We start from the raw sequence: 22,767 nt of genomic DNA on the forward strand, positions 1-22,767 counted from the left end.
TTTCTCTGTTTACCTGATCCAGCTTTAAGATTGCTCATACATTGTGAGTTGGCCATAAGCACAATTTGCTGCAGTAGAATTCTGCTGAACACCGAGATTGCATTTTTATCAATTTGCTCCAAGTATTGCAATGTTTAAGAAAATGCTGAATTCCAACTTCTTTCTCTGGGACCTGGAGGGAAAGATAGGATTTCACTATTTCTGAAGAACTTGGTGCAGTAGCTTATTTCCTAATCTTTTAGAGCTGGGCTTTGCCATTGTATATACCCTCTTGAGGAACTCTCTAGAGTGCATCTGAGTAGATCTAGATTTCTAACTGGGTAAAGTGCCTTTTTATTTATTTTATTAAAAAAACACACCATAAAGCAACAAAGAAGGCAACCCAAGGCATGAAACTGGAGATAAAATTCAAATAGATTAACTTGCTGAATTAGAGGATATCTAATTCTAACTTGTTATGAAAGGGTAATTTCTGAAATATGGCAAAACTTGTTTTGTCTACAGCAAAATACTCAAAAGCCCTAATGTTCATATGGCAAACTGCAATGTTGTTCAATTGCAAAATCAATTTTTCATTAAAACTGCAAGTAGTTTTCAACCAGTGCATGGGATGAGTCAAAGGTTATCAAACAAAAGAAGGTAGAAAGTTGTCATTCTGGTATATTCCAATAGCAAATTTTTTTTATGGTTGAGGTGCAAAATATTGGTTGAGAGAAACTCACAGAATAAGCCTTTGAGGAGCCAAAAGAAGTGCCACTGTATTAGTAACTTTATTATGAGAATATTTGAAGCAAATTGGGTTATCTTTGCAGAATAGAATTTTGTCTTTTGCTTATTTATTTACAAACGTGATGGCTGATTTTTTCCTTTCTGAGACTGACAATTTTCCATATTAACCAAATACCAGTTTTCATAGACAGGTTTACTGTGGTAGTTACTAGAAATGCAAGTTTGCCTATCTCTTATTTTATGTGCTTCTTTGCTTGTTTGTTGAGTTTTGTTTTCCCATGACAACATAGGTACTTCAGAAGCTTGTTTGGTTTCTGAACTTAATTTTGTTTAAGTCTAGATTCTTAGCGTAACTGATTTCTTCTTTGATGGTATTTCCAAAAGACAATCAGTAAATAAATGTGATACGAAGATAATGTATATTTAGCTGATAATTGTCTTGATGGATCATCAACTGAGAACATACTTTAAAAGTTACTTTTTGTTTACAAATTGAACTAGTTTCTTTTTAAAAAAATATTATGGCTGAGTATCTTAAGTAGGTAACAGGAGCATGCTTGTACATAACTTATTTTCAAGGTTCTTGCTATTGTTCACTGCATGCATACCTAAAATAGCATTGAATTTAAAAGTATGAGCCAACATATTGCCCTGCAGAAGTTACTGGCACGATTGTCACTTCTTTATAAAACGCAGCCATCTTTTGTGGTGAAAACTTGAAGGGCATTGCACAGCCAAGCGTATAGTGTTTTACAATAGTAAGTCAGAAATGCTATGTTAAATTAAATCTGGAACACCTCTTAGTCTTGAAAGGACAGTAAATACTACAAACGACTGGGACCATCAAGAAGAGAGAAAGTGGGTAAATATACTCACATTTTGGATAGGCTGATCAAGGTGGGCTATTGGTTGTGGGGTTTTTTTCTTATTATTGAGCAGATAATATTATTTATAATACTGTCAGACAAGTAATATTTGTTCCTGATTGATAAAATTCTTAAACCATGTCTCTGACAGATAATTGTAGCTGCATGTTTTACAGTGCATGTGTGGGAATGCATAATGTGTGGTTAGTCAGGACTTGACTTCATTGCCATGTCTACAAAGGACATGCTTCTGCTTCTCCTCAGGTCGCACCACCAAATAAGGTGGAATGCATCTGGCATTTTCTTGGTTTCTCCCCACAGCTGCTCTATATGGAGTGCTAGTCCGTTTGCTCTTCCGGTCACTTTTGCAGATCCCTTGCTGCCTTTCTCATCTTCGAAATGTCTTTCTTGTGTGTGTTTGGATTTTGTTGAGTGGTGCGTCTGAACAGTATTTCCTGTATGAGTACATCTCATTGATCAGACCCATAAAAGGCACCCACACAGCTTAGTGCAAAATCACATGCCCAGCCACTGTTGATTTCTTGCATCTTCCAAATCTCGTGCCTGTGATTAGTAGGAATAGAACCTGTGGGAATCTGCCCCAGGATGGCCATGGTGTCAACTATGTTATGAAACCAAATGGAGCTTCTTGTAATCTCAATTTTCAAGTTTAGCTTTAGTAATTTCAATGTTGGTTTATTTTTATTTTAATGTAGGGTAGTTCTACTTATTCCTCCTGTGCTGCTTTATTTCAGGAGTGTTTTAAAATGTTCATTTTGTAATAGTTAAGGATGGTTCAAGTTTTAAAACAGTTAGGATGTAGATCTTGGTCAGGAGAATTTCTGTGGCTTGTTTGATGTTAGGGACTGCACTTTCCTGACATAGTTTATGTGCAGCAGAGATTCACAGTTTTAGTGTAACTTTTGAAAGCATTATTATAGTTTATAGAACACTTGAAAAATTTTGCCTTGTAGATGGCTGTTCTTGAGAATATAAGTGGAAGATAGTCTAAAATCTTAACTGTATGTTCTTGATTTCCTTCATGCTTAAAATTTTTGTCTGGAGTTCCTGCATAGAAGTTGCTATGCATCTCATGTCATATTATTTCTTTTTTGAAAGGAAAGACCATGCAGCATTTTAAGGAGGCTAGTTATATCTTGAACTACTTTTACAGACTTCCTTTGGTCAAGTGTCAATCAGATAGTAGCTTTATGGCTGTTATTTTCTACTGTGCTCTGTGAATTTGGAAAATAATCAATTTATGAACCATATGACACAAGTACTATGAGGTTATTTTAAAAGCTATCCAACCTTCAAGGTTTTTTGACAGATTTGTGTCTCATATTGTGTTCGTCTTCATTTCAGTCTTCCATATTTCTGAGATTTAAACTTAAAAATACTTACTTACATAAGTTAAAAGAATATGAAGCCAGTTGTTAAAGACGGACAAAACACCTATTTTACAGTTGTATTCTTAGAGTGAGTACAGATCTGTGCCAGTATTAAGCTCATCAAGGAGAAAGATTTATCAGAAAAGAAATACAGCGAAATGTTCTATTTCCCATGATTATGTACTGTTGACATTACCAAGTTGTTGTTTGAAGGGCTACTGTAGCGTAAGCATACAGTATACTGTTAGAGGTTATCAGTCACCTTGGAGAAATTAAGTGACTGTGAGTGTGAAATGAAATGAGGGAACAAAGGATCTCAACTTCTAGTTTTGTGTTGTCTTTCATCCTGAAAATAAAATGTATCTATTTGTATTGGTGTATTTTTCATGATGTTTTTTGGTAGCTGTAACTTATTACTAAACGGTTGGGGTTTGAGAGATCTTTTGTGTCTAGCAAGTTGGTAGTATATGTTCTATTGTATATCAGTTCCAGTTTGGACCAAATAGAAATTATCATTCACACTGAGAAACAGGACCATAAACAGCAGTTTTGACTATAAATTGAATTTATGCTTTTACTAACAGATGGAATTCCAAATTCTATATTTAGACTTAAATTGCAGGCTGATTTGGTGGTTACCAGCATGTGACTTTTGATAGACACTTATTTCTTACTGAAAAGCTCATTAAGGGTCACTTTTGTAGATACTTTGGAAATGCAAGTGTGTTGCCTTATGTGAAATCATTGATTTGTAACAGAAGAGAAAAATAAATTATTAACTTCGCTTAGTAAGGCCTAAACAGCAACATCAGAAGCCTCAGTATATAGATGCGTGGAAGCTCTGTAACATCAAACTGAGATTACAACTTCTAATTGCTCTCACATAATGATGGTGTGTGCATGCTGAGAAATACCACAGTCATTGGAAGAGCAGGAAAGGGAAGATATTGCTAAAATTCTTGAAGTGGTTTCTTTTTTTTTAATATGTATTACTGTATATGGTTTTCAGCTTTTATAAAGATGGTGAATTTAATCAGTTGTAATAGAATAATCAATTTTTCTGCTCTATGCAGAATTAAAAAATATTCATTCTCCAGAGAGATTTTATAGTATCCTCTTAGTTTAGAGTTGTCTACGTTAATGTCCTGAGTGAGCTCTCCTTGGGTGCACTACCTATAGTAATACTGCAAAACAGAAACATAATTAGTTTTCATTTTTAATAATATAATTTGCTTCAGGCTGTTAAACTAATTTAATATACAATCATACTGTTACTTTATAAGTGATTATAGAGAAGATCTTTTTGCTGCTTAAGATGACAAATTTTTTAGTAGTTTTTCCTTACAAATTCTGTGTCAATAATGTATTGCTAACAACCAAGTTTTTGTGTGCTAAAGTATGCTATACTGCAGCGTTTCTTGCAATAAAAAGGATTTTTCTTGAAATCTGGGGAGACTTTTTGGTTTGTTTTATTTTTTTTTTTTTTTAAATGTGTATAGTTGGTTGTGTGTGTGTTATGTACTCAGCTGAGGGATAAAGGTCAATGACCACAGCAAACTGCTTATTAGGTGCTTCAAGTTCTTAACATTTGTGTGGTGCTTTTAGTTCTCCCATAGAGGTGGTTGTTAGAAAATGTTCCATAGAAGAATTTAAAGGTTTTGTCAGGTTTGTGACTGCATTTTGCTTGGGCAAAATTTTTAAACATGATGTGCTTGTGCGTTGAAAGAGGCACTTGTGTTAGCCTGATCAGAATTGGGCATGGTTTGTGGCAGCGTGGCTGGCTAGTTCTCTGAACTCCTTCCCTTTCTTTCCTGTTACCACGAATATTTTCTAATAATATTTGTATGTGGGTCTGCCAGTGGGAGTGGGAAGTACTTTTGCAATGCTAAAGGATGAATTGACAGAAATGCACCATTTTTGCATTTTTAATGAATGGTTACACTGCCAGTGTGTCTTGTGCAACAGAGGATGGAGTTCCCACAGTAGAAAAGGAAAAGTAGTTCCAGGATTAGGAGAGGAATCTGTATGAAATTAGGCTGAGTAGACAGGAATTCTTTACTTAATAAAATTGCCGTGCAACTGGAGTACCATTCTGTGAGATTGTGTTGGCATAAATGTGTGTGTGTATAGGTATATATGTATGAATAAGGGACAGAAATACAAGAGCTGATTTCTACCTTTCACCTCATCAGTCTAGACGCTGTGGAAGGTCACTGTTACTTTCCAAAGGGTTTAAAATGTATTTGTTAAGTGCTGCATGAACTTCGCTGTATTTACTTTTGTAGCTGATTGGACACTGATCTATTGGTCTATGAAAAAGGAGCTGCAATCTATGTATGAGGTTTCCTGGTGGCTTCTCGTCCTAAGAAATATGCAACAAAGTTCCATCTGCAGATCTGCCTGTGTTTCACATAGCCCCAGTTCCCAGTTATTCTCACAACTTCTTACAAATAGTAGTGCAACAGTGTTTTTTCATTATCTGTGCATATGCTCGTAGCATGACTGACTAATGAGGATGTTGGTGAATACTGGAATAAGTTAATGTGGATAGGAAGATGCCTGCTGCTAACTCGGGAACCATCTGACACTGCATTGCATAAAACTGCTGTAATATAAAAGTCTGCGTGGGAATAGGTGCTCTGATTCAGAAGTTTGCCAGCTGTTTACTGTCAGTGGCAACTACTGGGAAGTAGATAAATTGGCTGCTGGTGTTTGCCTAAGAACAAGCAAGAAGTAAGCAGCCTGGCTACGGCAGCTGCAACTTCAGTCTCTAATCCCAGTTTCTGCCCTTTCAGTTACTGGTCCTTAGCGGCTGCCTCTTTTTATCGTACTATTAGTTTTGTAACAGGGCTGGACAGCAGTGTGAATCGCAGTGCCATGTTTCTCTGTTGTGATCTGTGCTGTGGTTCACCCTGAGAACAAGTGGCAGTTCTTTCTAGTGAAGAGAAATCCTGTTAGGGGTGCAGGCAGCTGCCAGAATGCCCTCCAGCGCCTGCACCGCTTCCCTTGGTGGGAGCGTGGACAGCTTGAGCGCTGCACGCGACTGCTTCACTTGGCAGCATTGAACAACACAGAATCGCTTACAGAAACGCTGCTGTGAAGTAGTGTCAGTCTCTGCAAAAAGTTTTTGAAGGTCTTCAAAGCAGTTGGGCATAGCGATGCAGCTGGGTTGTAGGCACGGCTCCTCTGGCCTTCCCACCTTCCCCTCTTCCCCTGCAGCTGCAGCCTGCCATTCCCTGCTCTGCTCTCTGAAGTTCATCGGCACAGTCCTGCTAGGTATCGTGTAGAAATATGGGTTGCCAATAAAAATATCAATATTTAATCTATCTAATTATTAAAAGTTTTCTTCATTTCTTTTTTAATGACCATGCTCTTGTAAGACTCCATGTTAATATCAGTTCACTTCATCAGTCTTCAGGGCATAAACTTGATTAGTTTTTGGGCCAATGTCTTATACAGTTATTAATGTAGAAAATAATCTTTTAGACAATTTAAATTTAGTGGAGAGTGTTTAAAACATCTTTCAGGTTTTCAGTATTTAGACTTAATATTTGGACATACTAGCTTTCTTGCAGCAGTTTTAAACGTATATTTTGAGACAGAAAGCTCTGACCTTACCCCGCTGACTCAGAAATCTTTATGATGCGTGTGTAGCCAGCCATGTGGAAACCTCTGAGGAAATAAGATCAAAAGCTACAGGGTCAAAGACAAAATCGTTTTTTCCCCTTATATAGTTCCTGTACTGTAGCTCAGGGTTAGGTATTATGTTAGTACAATATGGTGTATGCTTCAGTGTCACTATTAAATTTTGTTATCCTGATGATGTATTACAAGAGAAGGTTATGTGGGGAAAAAAATTTCTTCTCTTATCCCAGGTATTGTTAAAGGAGCACCAAAAAATTCTTTGGGACTTTTGAGAAGCTGCCTTCTACCTTCTCAGGAGCAGTAGGTGGTTGAGATGCTCAGCTTCTCCTCGTTGTTCGGGATAGCTTCACCAAAGCATTTCACTATCCTTTTTACAGCGGTTAGTGGCAACTGCTCCTCTCTCTGCACTTTACTCAGGCAGAGCAAAGGACAAGATAATCCCCTTAGCCTGTTAAATGCTCCATCCCATCTGGTAGGTGATAATTGCATTGTAAAGGGATTAGCACAGTGGGATATGCTTATAGTGTAATGAAAGCTTCACTACAAGTGTGAAAGTCAGCTGAATGCATTCAAGCAGTTTGAGACCTTGTATTTGCACATTTTTGTAAATATCATAAAATACAAGTTTCATCTGGAGAAGGTGTGCCTTACCTTTACATGCCTTCACGTTTGTGTAACAGATTATAAATTTGTTTAGAGACATAAGTAGTCTAAATATCTGAAACACTATTGTAGGAGTAGTGGAATAGGCTTTTGTTTATCTGAATGTTTTAGGGCAGTTCTGTGATTATGGCTGTATTAAATGCTATAATAAATTAAGTGTTGACTTTACTTTTACTCGAAACTCCTATGACTTTGAAATCATGGGGCTAACGTGTTACTAGTATAGGAGCACCCATGTTACCAAACTGCCTAAAAATCTTTGTCACTAAAGGTGAAATTTGAATAAGCCACACTGTGAGGAATATCAGAGTAATTTTGTAGCAGTAGGGATAAGAGGATTTCAAGATGACAGTATCTCTCCTTGCAGCCAACCAGAATAAATGAAATGTTTTGAAACTTCAATTTCTAGCATGAGCCTAAGGTAGTACAAAGTGACTTCTTAAAAAAAAAAAAAAAAAAAAAAAAAAAGTCCTATGGGGTTTTTTTAGGTTTAACTAATGCTGTCAGTAGTGAAGATAGTCTTAGGGCTCAGAGCATTTCATAAGCTAACTGTAACTTAGCTTCCTTACCTTTCAAGATGTTGAAGATCCATTTCAAGATATTTTATGTAGGGCAGTAGCTCAGGGTTGATTACCATCCTGTTGGTTGTGCTCTCTCCAGTCTCGCTGTATGGTTCAAGAAACTGGGCGAGTTGCTTAGTGCTGACCAGCGTGTGCCGTTTTGCTGGTTTGAAGATTAACCTGTTAGGTTAAAACAGGGCTTGGTTAGCCCACACTGCACTGTGATAGTGTTTTGTAGCCAGATAGATTAGGAACTTAGAGGTGTGTGTATTTTTACGTAAATAAGAGAGTCAGGTGTATAAATATGCACAGCATGCAGTACATGCTTCAGTGATGTTGTGTGACCTTGCTGCGGGATTAAATTTTCTAATGAATTAAGGTTCTGTGACCAGCTGTGTGGTTGCTGTTTCTTCAGTTTCCAGTTCCTGACTTAGCAGCTCTGTCTGTGTTTGTGTGCACCTCTGGGAGTAAGGGCAACATGAAATCTGGTGTTTTTTTATGGGCTGTCTTCAGTAACTTTGCTAGTCTGTGAGGAGGTTGTTGAGCGTGGTTAAGCTCAACCTTCTCTTACTTAATCATGGCTCTGAGTCCACAGGGTTACGTAGAAAGCTGCTTTTCCAAAGTTGTGATGATGAGACATGGGAGTGATTTTTATAGATATATTTTTTTCTTCCTTTTTTTTATTAGTGTTAGTTCTTATAAGGCGGCTGAGGTCTAAAGAACATTCCTTAATTTTATTCTTTTAGATGGAAAGTGTTTACCTGAGGAAAGGAAAATTGGAGAAATTTTTCTGGTTTTTTTTGTCTGACATTCTTTAATTTTAAATAAACAAACGAACACCCCTCTCTCCTCCCCAGTCCTTTCTGAATATGACTTTCTGTCAGATGAAAATTCCACTTGGAAGAACCGTTACATTGGCGATATACAGAAAATATTTTTAAGAGGAATTTTAAAATGTTTAGAAACAGGGTTGTTTTTTTTTAACAATTTTTTTTAACAATTATTTAAATTATATACTATTATAAGTATGTAGCAAACCAAATCATATATGCTAAATGATTATTTTTCTTCTTATTTAGGTGACAAACAGCATGTTTGGTGCTTCAAGGAAGAAGTTTGTAGAGGGGGTTGATGGTGACTACCATGATGAAAACATGTACTACAGCCAATCATCGATGTTCCCACATCGGTCAGAAAAAGATGTAAGTTGAATAAGCTTATTTTTTCCCCTTTCAATAACGAGATAGTTTCAAGTATGTGAAATATATGTGAGGAAAGGCTTTATTTTAGCTTTAAGCTATGAATAACAGTGTTTTCAGTGGCAAGTGCTTTCATTTTAGTGAGTTTATACATGTGAATTTCAGCCATATGCTTGCCAGGGTTTTATTTTTTGTCTTTAAGAATTGTATTTGTAACTTAAATTGGGTTATTGATTATATCTTGTGTTTACATGTTGTCTACAGTGGCTTTGTTGTGGTTTTGCATTTTACGTCTTCAACGGTTTGGTTTTTCCGTTTTTCCGTTTCTGAAAATACCTTGTGCAGCTTGTTTGTCTGCTCAAGTATTCCAATTTAGGTATTTCTCCCATTTGTAATGACACAAAGTTACAAAACCAACCATTCCTAAACATTTTTTTTTCCTTTGGTAATGCATTATTGTATATTAGAACTACATTGGCATTACTGAAGGTCTGCTTATTATTAAAGTAAATAAATTAGCCAGTAAAATATTTCACTCTTATATGGAGTGGCATAGAGAAATATATGGAAGACTGAAAGCATGACTTGAAGTTTGTGCCTGTACCACAGAGGCACAATGGAATGTTTATAATGTTGAACATACTTTCCTTTCTGTGAGCACCGAGAGGTGCAGCCAGCACGCTCAAAAATGGTAGACACTATTTCTCCAAAATGATTCTTAGATATTAAATCCTCACTTTTAGATTTGATACACTGAGAAAGAAGTCATTACAGTGTAGTAAGAAAGGTGAAGTGAGACAAACGCTATGCTGTACAGTGTACACAGTGAAAGCTGATGCTTGGCATGTTGTTGACGAAGTGAATGAGTGTTTTAGTTGCCTACTCTTTCTGTAGGCAATGTTGCAGAAGTGGATCTTAGAATGGGACTTCAAGAGAAGGAAGGTGGGTGTTCCAGACACCGGGAATGACAAATGAGAAATCGTGAAAGCTTGTGGGAGAAGTGGCCAAAATGGGGCATAGAAGCTGCTGTAGTTGGCAGAAGAGTGATGTCGTTCCGACAGGAAATGGAAGAGTGATTTTTCCAAAAGCTTTTTAAAGTTTCATTTCCAAGTCCTTGTTACTGGATTCCCTCCCCCCCTCCCCCCGTAGCTTCACTGTTGACCATTACAAGTTTTTGAGTTCATGCTTATGAAATCTTAAACCCTTATATGCTATTGTAATATTATTTTTTTTAAGTTGATCAAAATAAATATACAGTGGTGATATTGACATTGTCTGTACACCTTTGATCACTCATGTATAGCTGAATGTATATTCTGTATTGCATTTTCCTTTTGATATCTCATTTGGCTCACAGTAGATGAGAAAGGTTGCAAAGGTGGTTGTGTTCTTTTACTTATCAACCAGTTTTGTGGCTTTGAAAACCTTTTCCAACTGAAAATAACCATGTTTTCAATTAGTCTTTTGACTGAAATTCTACTAAAGATGTTGTTCTGTATATGAGAACACAATAAATATATTGACTCTGTTGTTATTGGGATAACAGTATTGACAGACAAAAATAAATTTGCTCAGTTTTCTCTGAGTAAGCTAATAAAGACTAATGTTCAAAACCTGTATCCAGTTTTATGAACACCTGGGGGGTAAAATTTCCAGCATTCTAGATCTTGAAACACTTTGAATCTTTCTGTCTTCACACACAGGTAAATGTGGGGGAAAAAATAAAGATAGAGGAAACTTTGGGGAAAGGAGTAAATAAATTTTATATTCAGCAAATCCGAATGGTAATAAAAGATTAAAACGTAGAATACACAATCTCTTTGTAAGCTTCCTGAAAAATGGCAGTGTTTATGCCTTTTTTATAGTAGAATTATCTAAACAAGGTGCAGTTTTATTGCAATTTAAATGATTCCTTTTTTTAATTTTCAGTTTCTTGTATGTATTTACCAAGAGCATGCAAAATTAATATATTGCAAGTTTTAGCTAAAAACTTGTAGTAAATGAGTTAAATGTTCTTTTTTTTTAATCTGATGTATCAGATGTACACATGAATCCCAAGTCCTTCATGTCTGCTTCATTTATCCTCTAGAGTTCTTCAACCTGAAATAGAGTGGTTCTGAGGGAAGCAGTCTGTTAATGACCTCCTTAAACACTGCTCTTTGGAAAGGGCTAAAGCTTGTTTAGTATTTACCCTCCTGCTAGACTTGACTTGACCAGGTGTTTTTCTGTTTTTCATTTTGTTGAAGTCTTACTGAATCTGACCTTAAAAGTTGCTCCTTTCCAGAGAATTGTTACTGCACATGTGTATTTATACTCCAAGCGGAGGAACATACAGAACGGTGAAACCTTCCTAAAATTTAGAGTAGAGTAAGGACTATTACTGCAAGCCCATTATTTTGTATAAATGTCAGAATCTGTTTTTCACTTTACTTTTACGGTAAGGTTTCTGTCCTTGTGAAGAGGCATTGTCTTCAGGTTTGACTGGGTTGGGAGCCTTTCTGTCTTGTTTTAACACCCAAGGTGGAGGTTTTATTTTTTTTCAAATAATATTAGGAAATTGTTCTTCACTTAAGTTCTAAATTCTTTTTTCACTTATCTGAAAAAGATGTGAAAAAATATTTTATGCCTTTCATTAAACAATTTTCATAGCACTTACTGATGTGGTATTCTTCTGACTTGTTGATTTGGCTAATTTGCATTTTAAAAGAATTTCCTTTACACAAAGCTGAAGTGAACTAAGGCTGCTCAAGTCCTGTCTTAAATTTTGAAGGCTTTTTATAAGTGGGAAGAAGTAGCAACAAATAGTTTGGGACATGTTATTTTTATTTCAGAGACTCAGCGTAGCAAAAACCTAAAAGCTTTCTTGTAACTTACCTGTTTTTTTCTCTAGGGAATGCAGTTCTAGACATTCAGGATTGATGTGATAATTGAAATGGAAAAGTTGTGTGCTCAAGTGCTTCCAAAATCGTATGGATGCTGTTTGGGCCTCTTGTTTTAGGCAGAAAATTATGTTTCCTTAGATGAGATTAGATCTTACTCAAGCCATCTAATGCTTCCTTTTTACTAAACGAGTAGCTTTGCCTTGAGTGTTCACAAACCTTGCAGTGCTAAGTTAGGAAGTGGAACAGAGTAAATCCATGAATGCTCTGACCCTAGGTGCAGCAGAATTCATAGACAGTGCGTGATAACCAGGTCAATATTCCTTTGGCAAAGAAATAAGATATTTTACAGGACTTGCAGAAAATAGAACTGGTTAAGAAAATAGTTTAAGGTTTGGCTTGAAACAAATGTGGTCCTGTAGCTTAAATTGACAACAAGATGCACAATGTGCCCACAAAATAATTGCAGAGCTTATTTGTGGCCAGTTTCAGCAACTTAATTGAGCTGTCTGTGCACTCAGCAAAATCATTGTGAGGAAAGGGGCATATCTTTATTTGGATAGAATGACAATGGTAGGAAATGGTAACTCAAAGCCTTCACATGCTTTCAAACCTACTGTCTTCAAATGAGAGGGAAAAAAAAAAAAAAGACGATGTGCTTTGAGGGGAAAAAATGGGACCTGTTTGGTCTGAACTTCCTTGATTTCTCATGTATAAGAATGGAAGAAGTGCTCTACAAGGTTTGACCAGTCTAGCCCAATCCACTGAAGATGCCTGTGTGAGAATATAAGATCAGGGCATCTTCTGTTGTGATGAACTGCAGATACAAATCTGACAGTAGACAGACACGCCTTTAATGAAGATCTGCCCAAATTATAAAAAAAATTCTCTTAACTTTCCTTAATGAATGCTTTTTCCATTTCTTTGCCTAGTGCTTTGCTGTTCATTTTCTCTCCTGGTTGCTCAACAGATGATAAAGTGCTCACAGTAAGATAGTACTAATTCTCTGATTTGCACTTCTAATAGGTTAGTTTGCTGAGCTTATTCTCTTGTCTGAAAAATGTTAATGTTTTATCTATTCTGGACTTTCTCAGTTGAGACCTGATGTTCTTTTGCAGCTCAGTTCTTTCAAAACATGCCTTCTTGTGAAATCAAATATATTTTAACAATTGGGGCAAGTAAGATCTAGCCTGCAGGTTAGATTTCACTCGTTGCAACTATTAATCTAGCTCCCTGGCATTACCTTTCCTGAAGTAGGAGGTCTTCAGATTTGGGTATTGAGCACAGCAGAATGGGTTATTGATTCTGGGAGCCCGCTTATTGGAGGTTTCTTCCATCCTCATGTGGGAGAAGCATGTCTGTGATGGATGAAATTCAAGTGGTGTTCTGTCATGAGAGAGTTGCATGAAGGCAGAATCAGTGGGTTTGTTTTGTAATGGACATGATGGTGGTGATGCAAGAAAGGGGTGGTCAGAAGCTGTTATCGAAGTCTTTTACTGCAAACTTCCATCAAAGTAATTTATGGAACCTTTACCTAACTCTTACTGTGTTTTGAAATATGTGGCCTTATAAAGAGGTTGTACTTTTATAGGAGATAAAACCCTGAAACAAGACTTAAATTACTGTGGAGACGGAGATCCAGAATCTTGCCAAGTTAGGGAAACTAAATGTGGAAGTATTTAATCAGTCTTCTGGAGACGGCTTTGGCTTTAGTATTGCTGAACACTATGTTGTTCCAGCTGCACTGCTGACTTTCTAATGCTATTTTTTAGGATTCTGAGGAAACCTATCTCGTTTCCCAAGGCATCTTGCTTGGCATTTGCCTTAGTCATTGCACGAGAGTTTGTTAGCTTAGTCATAATTTAACTTCAGATGCTACATATGGAGTTGTGCTAAGTATTTAAAAATTCCCATGGAATCCTCTTGTATCAGAAGCAGTCACAGCATTCACGCTAATGCTGGCTGGTTGATTAGAGCTACTTAACATTAATGTAACTTTTCATAGTCTGAATAGTTTTGATCCATTTGTGGAGGGGCGAAAAAAAAGTAAAGCTTATTTTGTGGAGATTCATGCCTTTAATTACAAATGGCAAATGAATATTTTCATATGCATGACTTTGCATGTAAACATACTTGTAGATTTGAGTGAATAGTGGGTTGGTTTGCCCTGCTTCCTTTCTGAAACACATGGCTTAAGTTTTGGGGTTTTTTGGAGTGTGAGTTGCAAAGCAACAGAGTTGCTTTTTACTTTCTTTGAGAGTGATTAAATAGTCTTTGCATCTTTTAGCGAATACATAATATGTTTAAAAAAAAAAAGCCAACAAAACAACAAAAAAACCCAAAACAAACTTAAAATGAATGAAAATTGCAATGCCATTAATTGAAAACAGTTGGAAGGATGAGATTAGAAACAAATTGAGGGAGGTTTTATGTTTTAATGCAGTGTACACGTTCAGAGCCTATTGTCATTCTGCTTATAGCTTCTGATTTCATAATAAAGTTATACAGTATGAAGAAAGAACCAAAAGTTTAAAATGCAAAATGCAGCCTTTTACTGTGTCACCTATAAATGTATTCCTGGTTTATGATGGGTTTATCAAATAAAACAATACATGACAAACTTACTTTACTTAGAGAAGAAAACGGGCTTTTATACTCTCTCACACAGTTTGCAAGAAGTATGTATCTGAATTAGAGTTATTCCGCATCACTTTAAAATTTGAAATTATGTCACAAGGAAATTAATTTCACTGTTGATGACTGTAGTATACAATTTTTCCTATGGTTGAATATACATTTAGATTTTTTTCTTAATAGAAGAACTAAATGACGTTGGTAAGTGTTATTTCTGTAATTTATCTAACAGCTATATTTTACTGCATCTCCACTTAAATCAACAATATATAATGGTTTCGCACGTCAGCTTTACCATATGAGGTAGTTCCTCGGACCAAATAATTCCATGCATAAAATCATCTGCCTCTTCTGGAAGCAGGAGGTTATGTTTCCTTACACAATAATTCAGTTCACTAAACATATTGTAATATTGGTAGTTTACGTGCTCACTGTGTGGTTTGGGTTTTGGGTTTTTTTTGTTTGTTTGTTTTCCTTTAGTTTTTCATATGCAACTGGTTATTTAATTGAAATAAAACATTTGCTTTGTTGTCTTAATTCTTAATTGCTTATGACATTTTTTTAGGAGCTTTCAATGAGTTTCCTGTAATCTTTTGGCCCATTAATACACTCTACCATCAAACTGAATGTCTCTACACAGGGAGAATTGGTTTTAGAGTTTAATAGCCATGTTAACCTCATGTTAATAATGTCATTGTTGTTCAAAGGCAACATCTTGCCTTTAAGATCTTGAAGTATTACAGCCAACAACAGTGCAGTCCTACCTCCTTGTGCTTCCCGAGTATTACGGGAGGCAGGTGACCACAAGCGTAAATTAAGAAATCTGGAAGATTGAATAAAATTTCGTTTAGTTTTCAGTATTGTATTTGGTTTTATATTTATATCAGTAACAATTTTCACTTGCAAATAATACCTTGCAATTATAAGGCTTTCAAAATTTCTTTATTGATCTCTGATTTTGAGATTTGGAAGTATTTTCTTGTGACGTGGAAATTTTGTGAGCACTATTGAAAAGTAGTTAGTAAGCTAGAGAAGGACTAATAATACTACTAAAAAACTGGCAGAATACAGAAAAAATGCATTTTTTTTTTCATCTGTTATCTGTTGGCTTGATTTATAATGATTTTTTTATGTCAGTATAACACTTCCTTCTTTTCAGGCTGTGGGTCAGCTGTTTTATTATTAAATAGCAGCAGCAGCACAGATGGCAGATACCAGAAATAAAGTAGTGCAAATACAAAATGATGCTGATGTTTGCACCTGTGAGAAACCCATCATTTATCAGGCCAGATATTACTCACAGACTTACTTGCTTATTCTAACATGTTTTGCTTTTAGGTGACTTTCTGGTGTCGGATTGATGTGTTTTAACTTGAGCTTGCTTTGTGTTTAAGAAAGTAGCTTTAGGCAGTAACTGCATAATGTAGCAGCCTTTGCAGAAGTGTTGCTTTACTGAGGTTTTTTGGTGCCACTGTGCTGAGGTGTGCTACCGCAGCAGTTATGGTCACAGGCAGCTGTCCCCATGGTAAGTTGGGGGTTTGCTTGAAAGAGGCAGGATGCTGCAGTGCAGGGGGGAGACAGGAACCCCGTCAGCCAGCTCTGCTGCTGGGCCTCCTCCCACCTCCTCTTTTCAGGGAGGCTGCAGCCTGTGTTTGCCAATATCCCGAGAGGGTTGTAAAATGCAGCAGTTTTTTTCCAGTTCTGGCAAATTTAAGCAACTGCTGGTGCTGTTTTTTCAAGATTTTTTTACACTCTTAAATGAACTTACTGCAGTAAACCCATCAAGAGTTAAAAAGCAGTTACAGTAAAATCTCGTTCATCACTAGGGTTAGGAAATTGCCTGATAGCCTGTTACAGCTTACTGATTTTTGGTGTGGACCAGTCCCGAAACAATCTGTGTAGTTCAGTCATATAAGGTTGGAATAGAAGCAGAAATCCCATGCTACTTCGCAACTGGATTTTGTAGCTGTTAACCACTGGCAAATTGATTTAAATATAAATGCCAAAGTTTGATGGGTGGATTTTTTTGGTACATGTGCAGCAAAAGCTATAGTTGTCAGAAGCTTATTTAGCAATGTCCTTGACTTGATCAAATATTATTAGTCACTTGTTTTAAAATGCTGGTATTGTATACATACTGCTAGAATATATAGTGCATTGACATGATCTCAGTAATTTGGTATGTGGTTTGGGTTTTGTGTGGTGGGTTTTTTTTTGTTGTTGTTGTTGTTGTTTTTTTCCAAAAGTTACAGGTGTAATTGTGAGCATTTTTCCTAAAATATATATAATTGGGTAAAGCTTAAAAGATCTTACTAACTGGAAGAGGCTTTAGTGACCTTAAGGGCTCGACTGCTTTATTTGTTATTAAGATTGTCATTACCTTTGACTTTTGCAGTCTAAAAGAAATTCAAGAGTAACTTCCAGCCACTGTTGCAACTGTACTCTTGGAGAATTGTTATATTTTGTGTGTCATGTGGCTAGTAGTCCAGTCAGATAAAATAATGATTGCAGAATGCCAGAAGGGATGTTTTTAATACTACTAATAGTATTCATCTTGAATCTTCGTTACTTTTGGTAGACCAAGTTTGAGTAGACTATAATAGTGATTCAGAGGTTGTGAATGCAAATAAAGGTCTAGGTAGTATAGGTTAAGGTTTTGGCTAATTTAGTTCTTTTGTTGTTGACCTAAATTGTGTGGAAATAATAGAAGAAGAAGACAAAATTTTAAATGGCTCCTTACTTAGCTATGACAGAAAGAAGTACTTAATAGTGGGGAGGATTTTTTGGCATATTACAAACTAAACTAGAGAGAGAATAAGTGAGATTTGAGAAATGCTGCAGTTAATCAGCCTGGAACAGATCCCCAGAAATCTTTCTTTCTTCTTCAGGCTTGTTATCTTTGATGTTCTAAGTATGTTATGACTTTAAGACTAGTTGTTAGACTTATTGAATTTAGTACTTGGCCTTTATTATGGTTTTCTATAAAGGTTTCTCTACAAGTCATTTTGCAATTAACTTTTCATGTAAAAGCAAGAGGCACAATACATGTGACCTACTTTGCAGTGTTTCAAAAGAAAATCCAATTTCTAATAAGCAGCGTTCATTAAATATTATTTGTCATTCCCTTTCTTTTAACTGAATTTAAAAAGTCAAGGAGTGCTCAGTATAGAAGTGGGATTCTTTTTCCTCTCTTTTAAGTAATCTAGTACCTCTTAGGTCTGTGAATTTTAATTTTTTTTTAATCCAAGTTAACATAAATAAACATTATTTTTTTTTTTTTTCTGCTGAGGTTTGTACCATCTTTTGCTTAATATATTACATGCCATTGCAGCAATTTTTGAATGCCCTGAGCAGCTGTTCTTACCAGATCTTCTTTTTTTGGATTAACTGTTTTGATTACCTGTCCCTGTCCCAGAGCTAGTAGAAATTGTTGACTGCTGTTTCTATCTCAATGTCTGGTTGGTTTGGGTGGGTTTTTTTTGGCTTGTGTGCCTGTGTCATTGACTCTGAAGGTGTCTCATACCTTTTTCTTTCTTTCCCCCCCATGGAATTACAATTTGCCACACCTTGCAACATGTTCTCAGATTCTTCAACTTGTCAAATTTGAATTATTTTTTTTTTACCTCAACATTTTACTTTGCCTTTCTTTTCTTAAAACTACTCTATTGGCTTGTTTTATTAATGTTTAACAAACATCAGTTTGTTAGTTTGGATGGAGAGTGTGCTTTTGAAGTCTGTCTCCCAAGTGTCCCCACTTCTGCATGCTTTGGTTCGTGTTGCAGAGCAGTCTTGGTGTGAATCAATTTGATTCCTTCTGGATCAAAATAGGCTGGAAGCGATGCTCCAGGAGTGCACCAAATGTGTTCTGCTCACTGATGGTCAACCAGTCCATGCCATCAGGTGTTTTAGTCATGGCTAACTCTAGTTAGAAATGTGTAGAAATGTGAAATGCTAGTGTGTACGTGAGGCCCCCAGGAGCAACTTTTTTGTTTTATAAATGCACTTCTCTCTGGTGGCATTGCTTGCTGATGCAGATGTGGCCTGTGAACTTTACTACCTGAGTGCTGAGCTGAAGCTACTGGTGGTTGTTTAAAATGTTCTTTTGTTCACAGCCAGTTCTTCACTACGACAGAACTTTGGTCCAGTCTGGCATATATTTTAGTTCTATTTTTTTCTGCTGGAAGTTTTTTGTCTTAGTATTTCAAACCTCTTATGTTTGCAACTGTTGATATTTATTGCTGTAGTTGCTTACTATCAAATATGTTCAATTTGTTCAAAATATGTGTGAGTATATAACACTTTGGGGTGATATTTCTGATACATTTTCTGATGGTCTATATTAATTAGCTGCTGTGATTTCTCATGTGTTCTGTATGTATTTAAAAAATTGTAAATACTTTGTGATTTAAAGACATGAATGCTACTTTTGATATTTGGTGTCTACCCTGCATGTCGTCTTTTGCATTTCTACCATCTAGATTTGGCCCCAGGATAGACAACTAGCAGATTCAGTTTATAAAGTTTGAGTTTTACATCTTTCTAGATTAAGTCAACAAAGCAATTTGAAATTTATGACGGTGCAAGTTATTTTGATTTTAATTCTTTACTCTCAAGTTGAAAAAGCTTGAAATCCCCTTATATGTAAGAATATGGACATTCCTTTCCTTGAAAGCATCCTAAAATTCAACCCAAGTCCAGACTACTGCACTAAACAAGCAGACATTTGTCCATGGGTTAGAGTAGCATATTCTGTTGTGAGCTGGATGGATTAAGTCAACTAATACCTCTTCTTGCTCCAAAGAACACTCAGCTATACCTAATGTTGATGTACATCTAATCTGTTCTTTAAAAACATCCAGGGATGGATGTTCCAGTGCTGAACTGTCCTTAAGATTGCAAAGGGCTTTTTTTTTTCCCAGATACTTAGCCTAAATCTTCTGTTTCTCAAAGTTATTAATACTTTCCATTTCTGCAGCAGCATGGAGAGTAGTTGATTCTTTTCCTCTTGCAGCAATGACTGGAAGTCTGGTGCCATGTCCGTACCTTAGTTGCCTTCTTTTTGAGTATACAAACCCAGATCTCAATCTTTCTTGATAGATCGTGATTTATTTTTTTCTACCTCTTACTCTTAAGAGTCTCGTTAGTTTGTCACATTTCTTGTGTGGTGCCTGGAAGTTGGCAAAGAAAATTTTAATGGAAATATTTGGTAATATGTGATGTCTAAAGTGGGCATAATAGAGCAGAAGAGATTACTTCTGATATTTTTACATTTTACCTATTCACGTGGTGCATATACAAGCATGAAGCTAGCTCTTAGGGAGGTACTTTTAACCTTAGAATCTTATCCGAAGTTAATATCTGTTTCTATATACATGCTGCTACCTAGCCACTCATTTCCCACCTTTTGCTATTGTAATTTACAACAGCAAGTGCAAAGTTTTATATTATTACATTGAACAAGGATTGAACTGCTTGTATGATGCACGGGGGGGGGGGGGGGGGGAATTTATCTGTTTAACAGTATTCCTTCTTCTGTAAAGATTGGTCTCTTAGCTACAGGGGTAGAAAAACTGAAAGCTTTTGGATCTCCTTCCTCTATGCTATTTGTTGCCAGTAAAAGAAAGTGTTTTTATACATGTAAAGTCATAAATTTTTATTGACATTTAATATAATGTTGCAGTTGTTACTGTGCAGATATTTTGGGGAGTTTCTTAAACTTTTCATGACTTAAAAGGAGTTTTCAGTCGCTGCTTTGGCTTTCTTGGCAAAACAATATACTGTTGTCAACTTCAGAGCAAGATAACACAACATCTTTGTGTCTTTAACAACCTTTTATTCTTACATTTTAGATGCTGGCATCACCATCAACATCAGGTCAGCTGTCTCAGTTTGGGGCAAGTTTATACGGGCAACAAAGTAAGAATTCTTTTTATTGATATGTTTATTTTATGCTAAATATGTTGTAGTTTCATGCTCTCTGAGTAGAGAACACGCATATGGCTTTGTTTTCTGGTGATTGTAAAAACCAGTATGTCTCCTTGCTTGTTTGTTTGGGGTTTTTTTGAAGATACACTTTTGCTTTGCTTAGTGTGCATTTTTTGCAGTCTTTAATATGTAAAGTGTCATATATACTAACACTGTGTAGCTGTTAAATATCCAAATATAATCATCCTATAAAGACTATCTGTGATTTAACTGTGACTTTCTAAAGGAAAAACTAAGGAGAGTCAAGCCAAAATAAGCCTAGTTCAGAAAAATATGTAAGGAATGGAAGGAAATTATACGTCAAATTATAACTGATATTTCATGCTCTACATGAGCAAATTAAATCTTGTGTATGCACTTGGCAACTCACATTTGGCAAAGCCTTCTGCACCACTTTTTTTTTTTTTTTTTTTTTCCTTTCCCATACCTTGAAGAATTTTCTGTGCCTGCCAGTCTTGTGTATACTGTTGCAATAGAAGACCTATAGAGCAACAGTCATGATGTGTAACGCTAGCTACCTAACTTAAGGGCCAGCACTGAGAACTGAACCTCCTTGTAGCTGAGGTGCATCCAGAAAGTGACTCAGAGTATCTGAGTTAGATACAGTTACACAAGTAAAACAGGTTTGTGAACATCTCTCTTTTATCACTGTACGCTTTTGAATGTTTGCAGGTTCCTTGCCAAGTGCATCTGACTGTGATTCTAAGAAAAACTGTCTTCAGAATACTTTAGAGAGTGTGAACTTTTTTACCTGGACAAACTAATAGCTTTGTCTGCTAGATGCATGGCTTTCACAGCTTCTTTTGGCTTTCTTCAAACAGTTTAAAAAATATAGTGGTTTTTTGTTTGTTTGTTTTTTTTACTATGTCAGTGGCTGTTGATGAGTGACCATGTAATATAAACTGGCATTTGATTATGCTACTGAGATTTCTGTGAGCAGTTTCTGGCCAGTCTGAGGGACATGTTTGGCTCTGGGCTTTTTGAGTGCTGAATCTGGCACTAGTGAACCTTTCACACTTAACTGTATAAAGATGCTGAAGTAGTTTATTTGTTCTGTTTATCACAGTTATTTTTTGTTTATTTTTAAGGTTAACTTTTTTCATCAACTTTGTTCATTCAGTTGGTTGTGGTGCCTAGGACATAATCTAACATGGAGACATGCATGGCTAAAAACTAGAGACTAAATATTATTGGGGTTTGGTTTCTACCAAATATTGAGAAAAAGGAGCAAGAAACTTCTGTGTTGAAGTCAATACTTATGATTAAAATACTTTTGGGAAAAACAAAGCTGATAATGCGTATGCGCTTTTAGATTGGTAGCTCTCAGTCATTTAGCAAGATGTCATGTTACAGAGTTACTTAATGTAAACTTAACTATTAGGCAGGAAATCGGCCACTTCATTGATCAGCCTCCAATATAGCCCATGCTATATATTTTTTGTTATGGTGAATATTTCAACTGCCCCTCTTTGCCAGCCGTAGGAATATAGTTGTTCTTCCCTGTAACAGTCCTACACATTAGAAATTCTAGTTTAAAGAAAGCAAACAACAAGAAATAACCATCAGTGTAGAACTGGCTTTGCTGAAACAAATGCTTGCATAAAATTAACCTGAATATTGTAGTCATGTTTTTCAGTGTACTGTATCTAGTTTGGAAGTGTATGTATTTTTTCTTTACTATTTTATTTTTAAAATTCCACCTAATTGTTAATCAAGTGAAATATTATTTATAATATATATTTATGCTCATTGAAATTATTCTGATGCAGCAAATTGCCAAAATATTTACAGTGAACACCTTGATATAATCAGCATTTAATGAAGTCCTAGGAGGCTTGTTATAGCAAGTCACACTACCTCTTAATCTGAATGTATAGGGATAAATTTGAGTGTTATCAAAACTTTGAGTGTTATTGCAAGCTTCTTAGATTGCAAGTTGTAGGGTAGGACACAGAGAGACAGTAGCTCTTAAATTGTGAGAGCTAAATGACCGGGAGGTTTCTTCAGACCTTGTCCATGATAAATAAGCTGAGCGTCTGCTGTGTCCATTCTCTGCATTCTTAGTATTTAATCATATTATACACTGGCATATTCAGCTCTTCTGCAGGGGTGATCTACCATGAGAGAGTGCTGATTCATCACCATTTTTCTTTTGTTTGGTGTGTAAGATAAGGTTTTGAGTTCTGTGAGTCTACCTCAGCAGCCTTATGCCAAAG

The 22,767-nt window shown here is 36.1% G+C and overlaps 1 protein-coding gene across 1 annotated transcript in view; it reads left to right on the forward strand.

Moving 5' to 3' along the window:
- CNOT2 (CCR4-NOT transcription complex subunit 2) overlaps positions 1-22,767 on the forward strand; it is a 93,201-nt gene that overhangs the window by 44,718 nt on the left and 25,716 nt on the right. Inside the window, exons 2-3 of the mRNA XM_082495853.1 lie at positions 8,934-9,056; positions 20,416-20,482. Of these exons, the coding sequence (XP_082351979.1) occupies positions 8,946-9,056; positions 20,416-20,482 (178 nt within the window). The 5' untranslated portion in view covers positions 8,934-8,945. The remainder of the gene's footprint in view (positions 1-8,933; positions 9,057-20,415; positions 20,483-22,767) is intronic.

This window comes from Vanellus vanellus, assembly GCF_965231255.1.
Source record: "Vanellus vanellus genome assembly, chromosome: 1".
In the NCBI taxonomy this organism is placed as follows: domain Eukaryota; kingdom Metazoa; phylum Chordata; class Aves; order Charadriiformes; family Charadriidae; genus Vanellus; species Vanellus vanellus.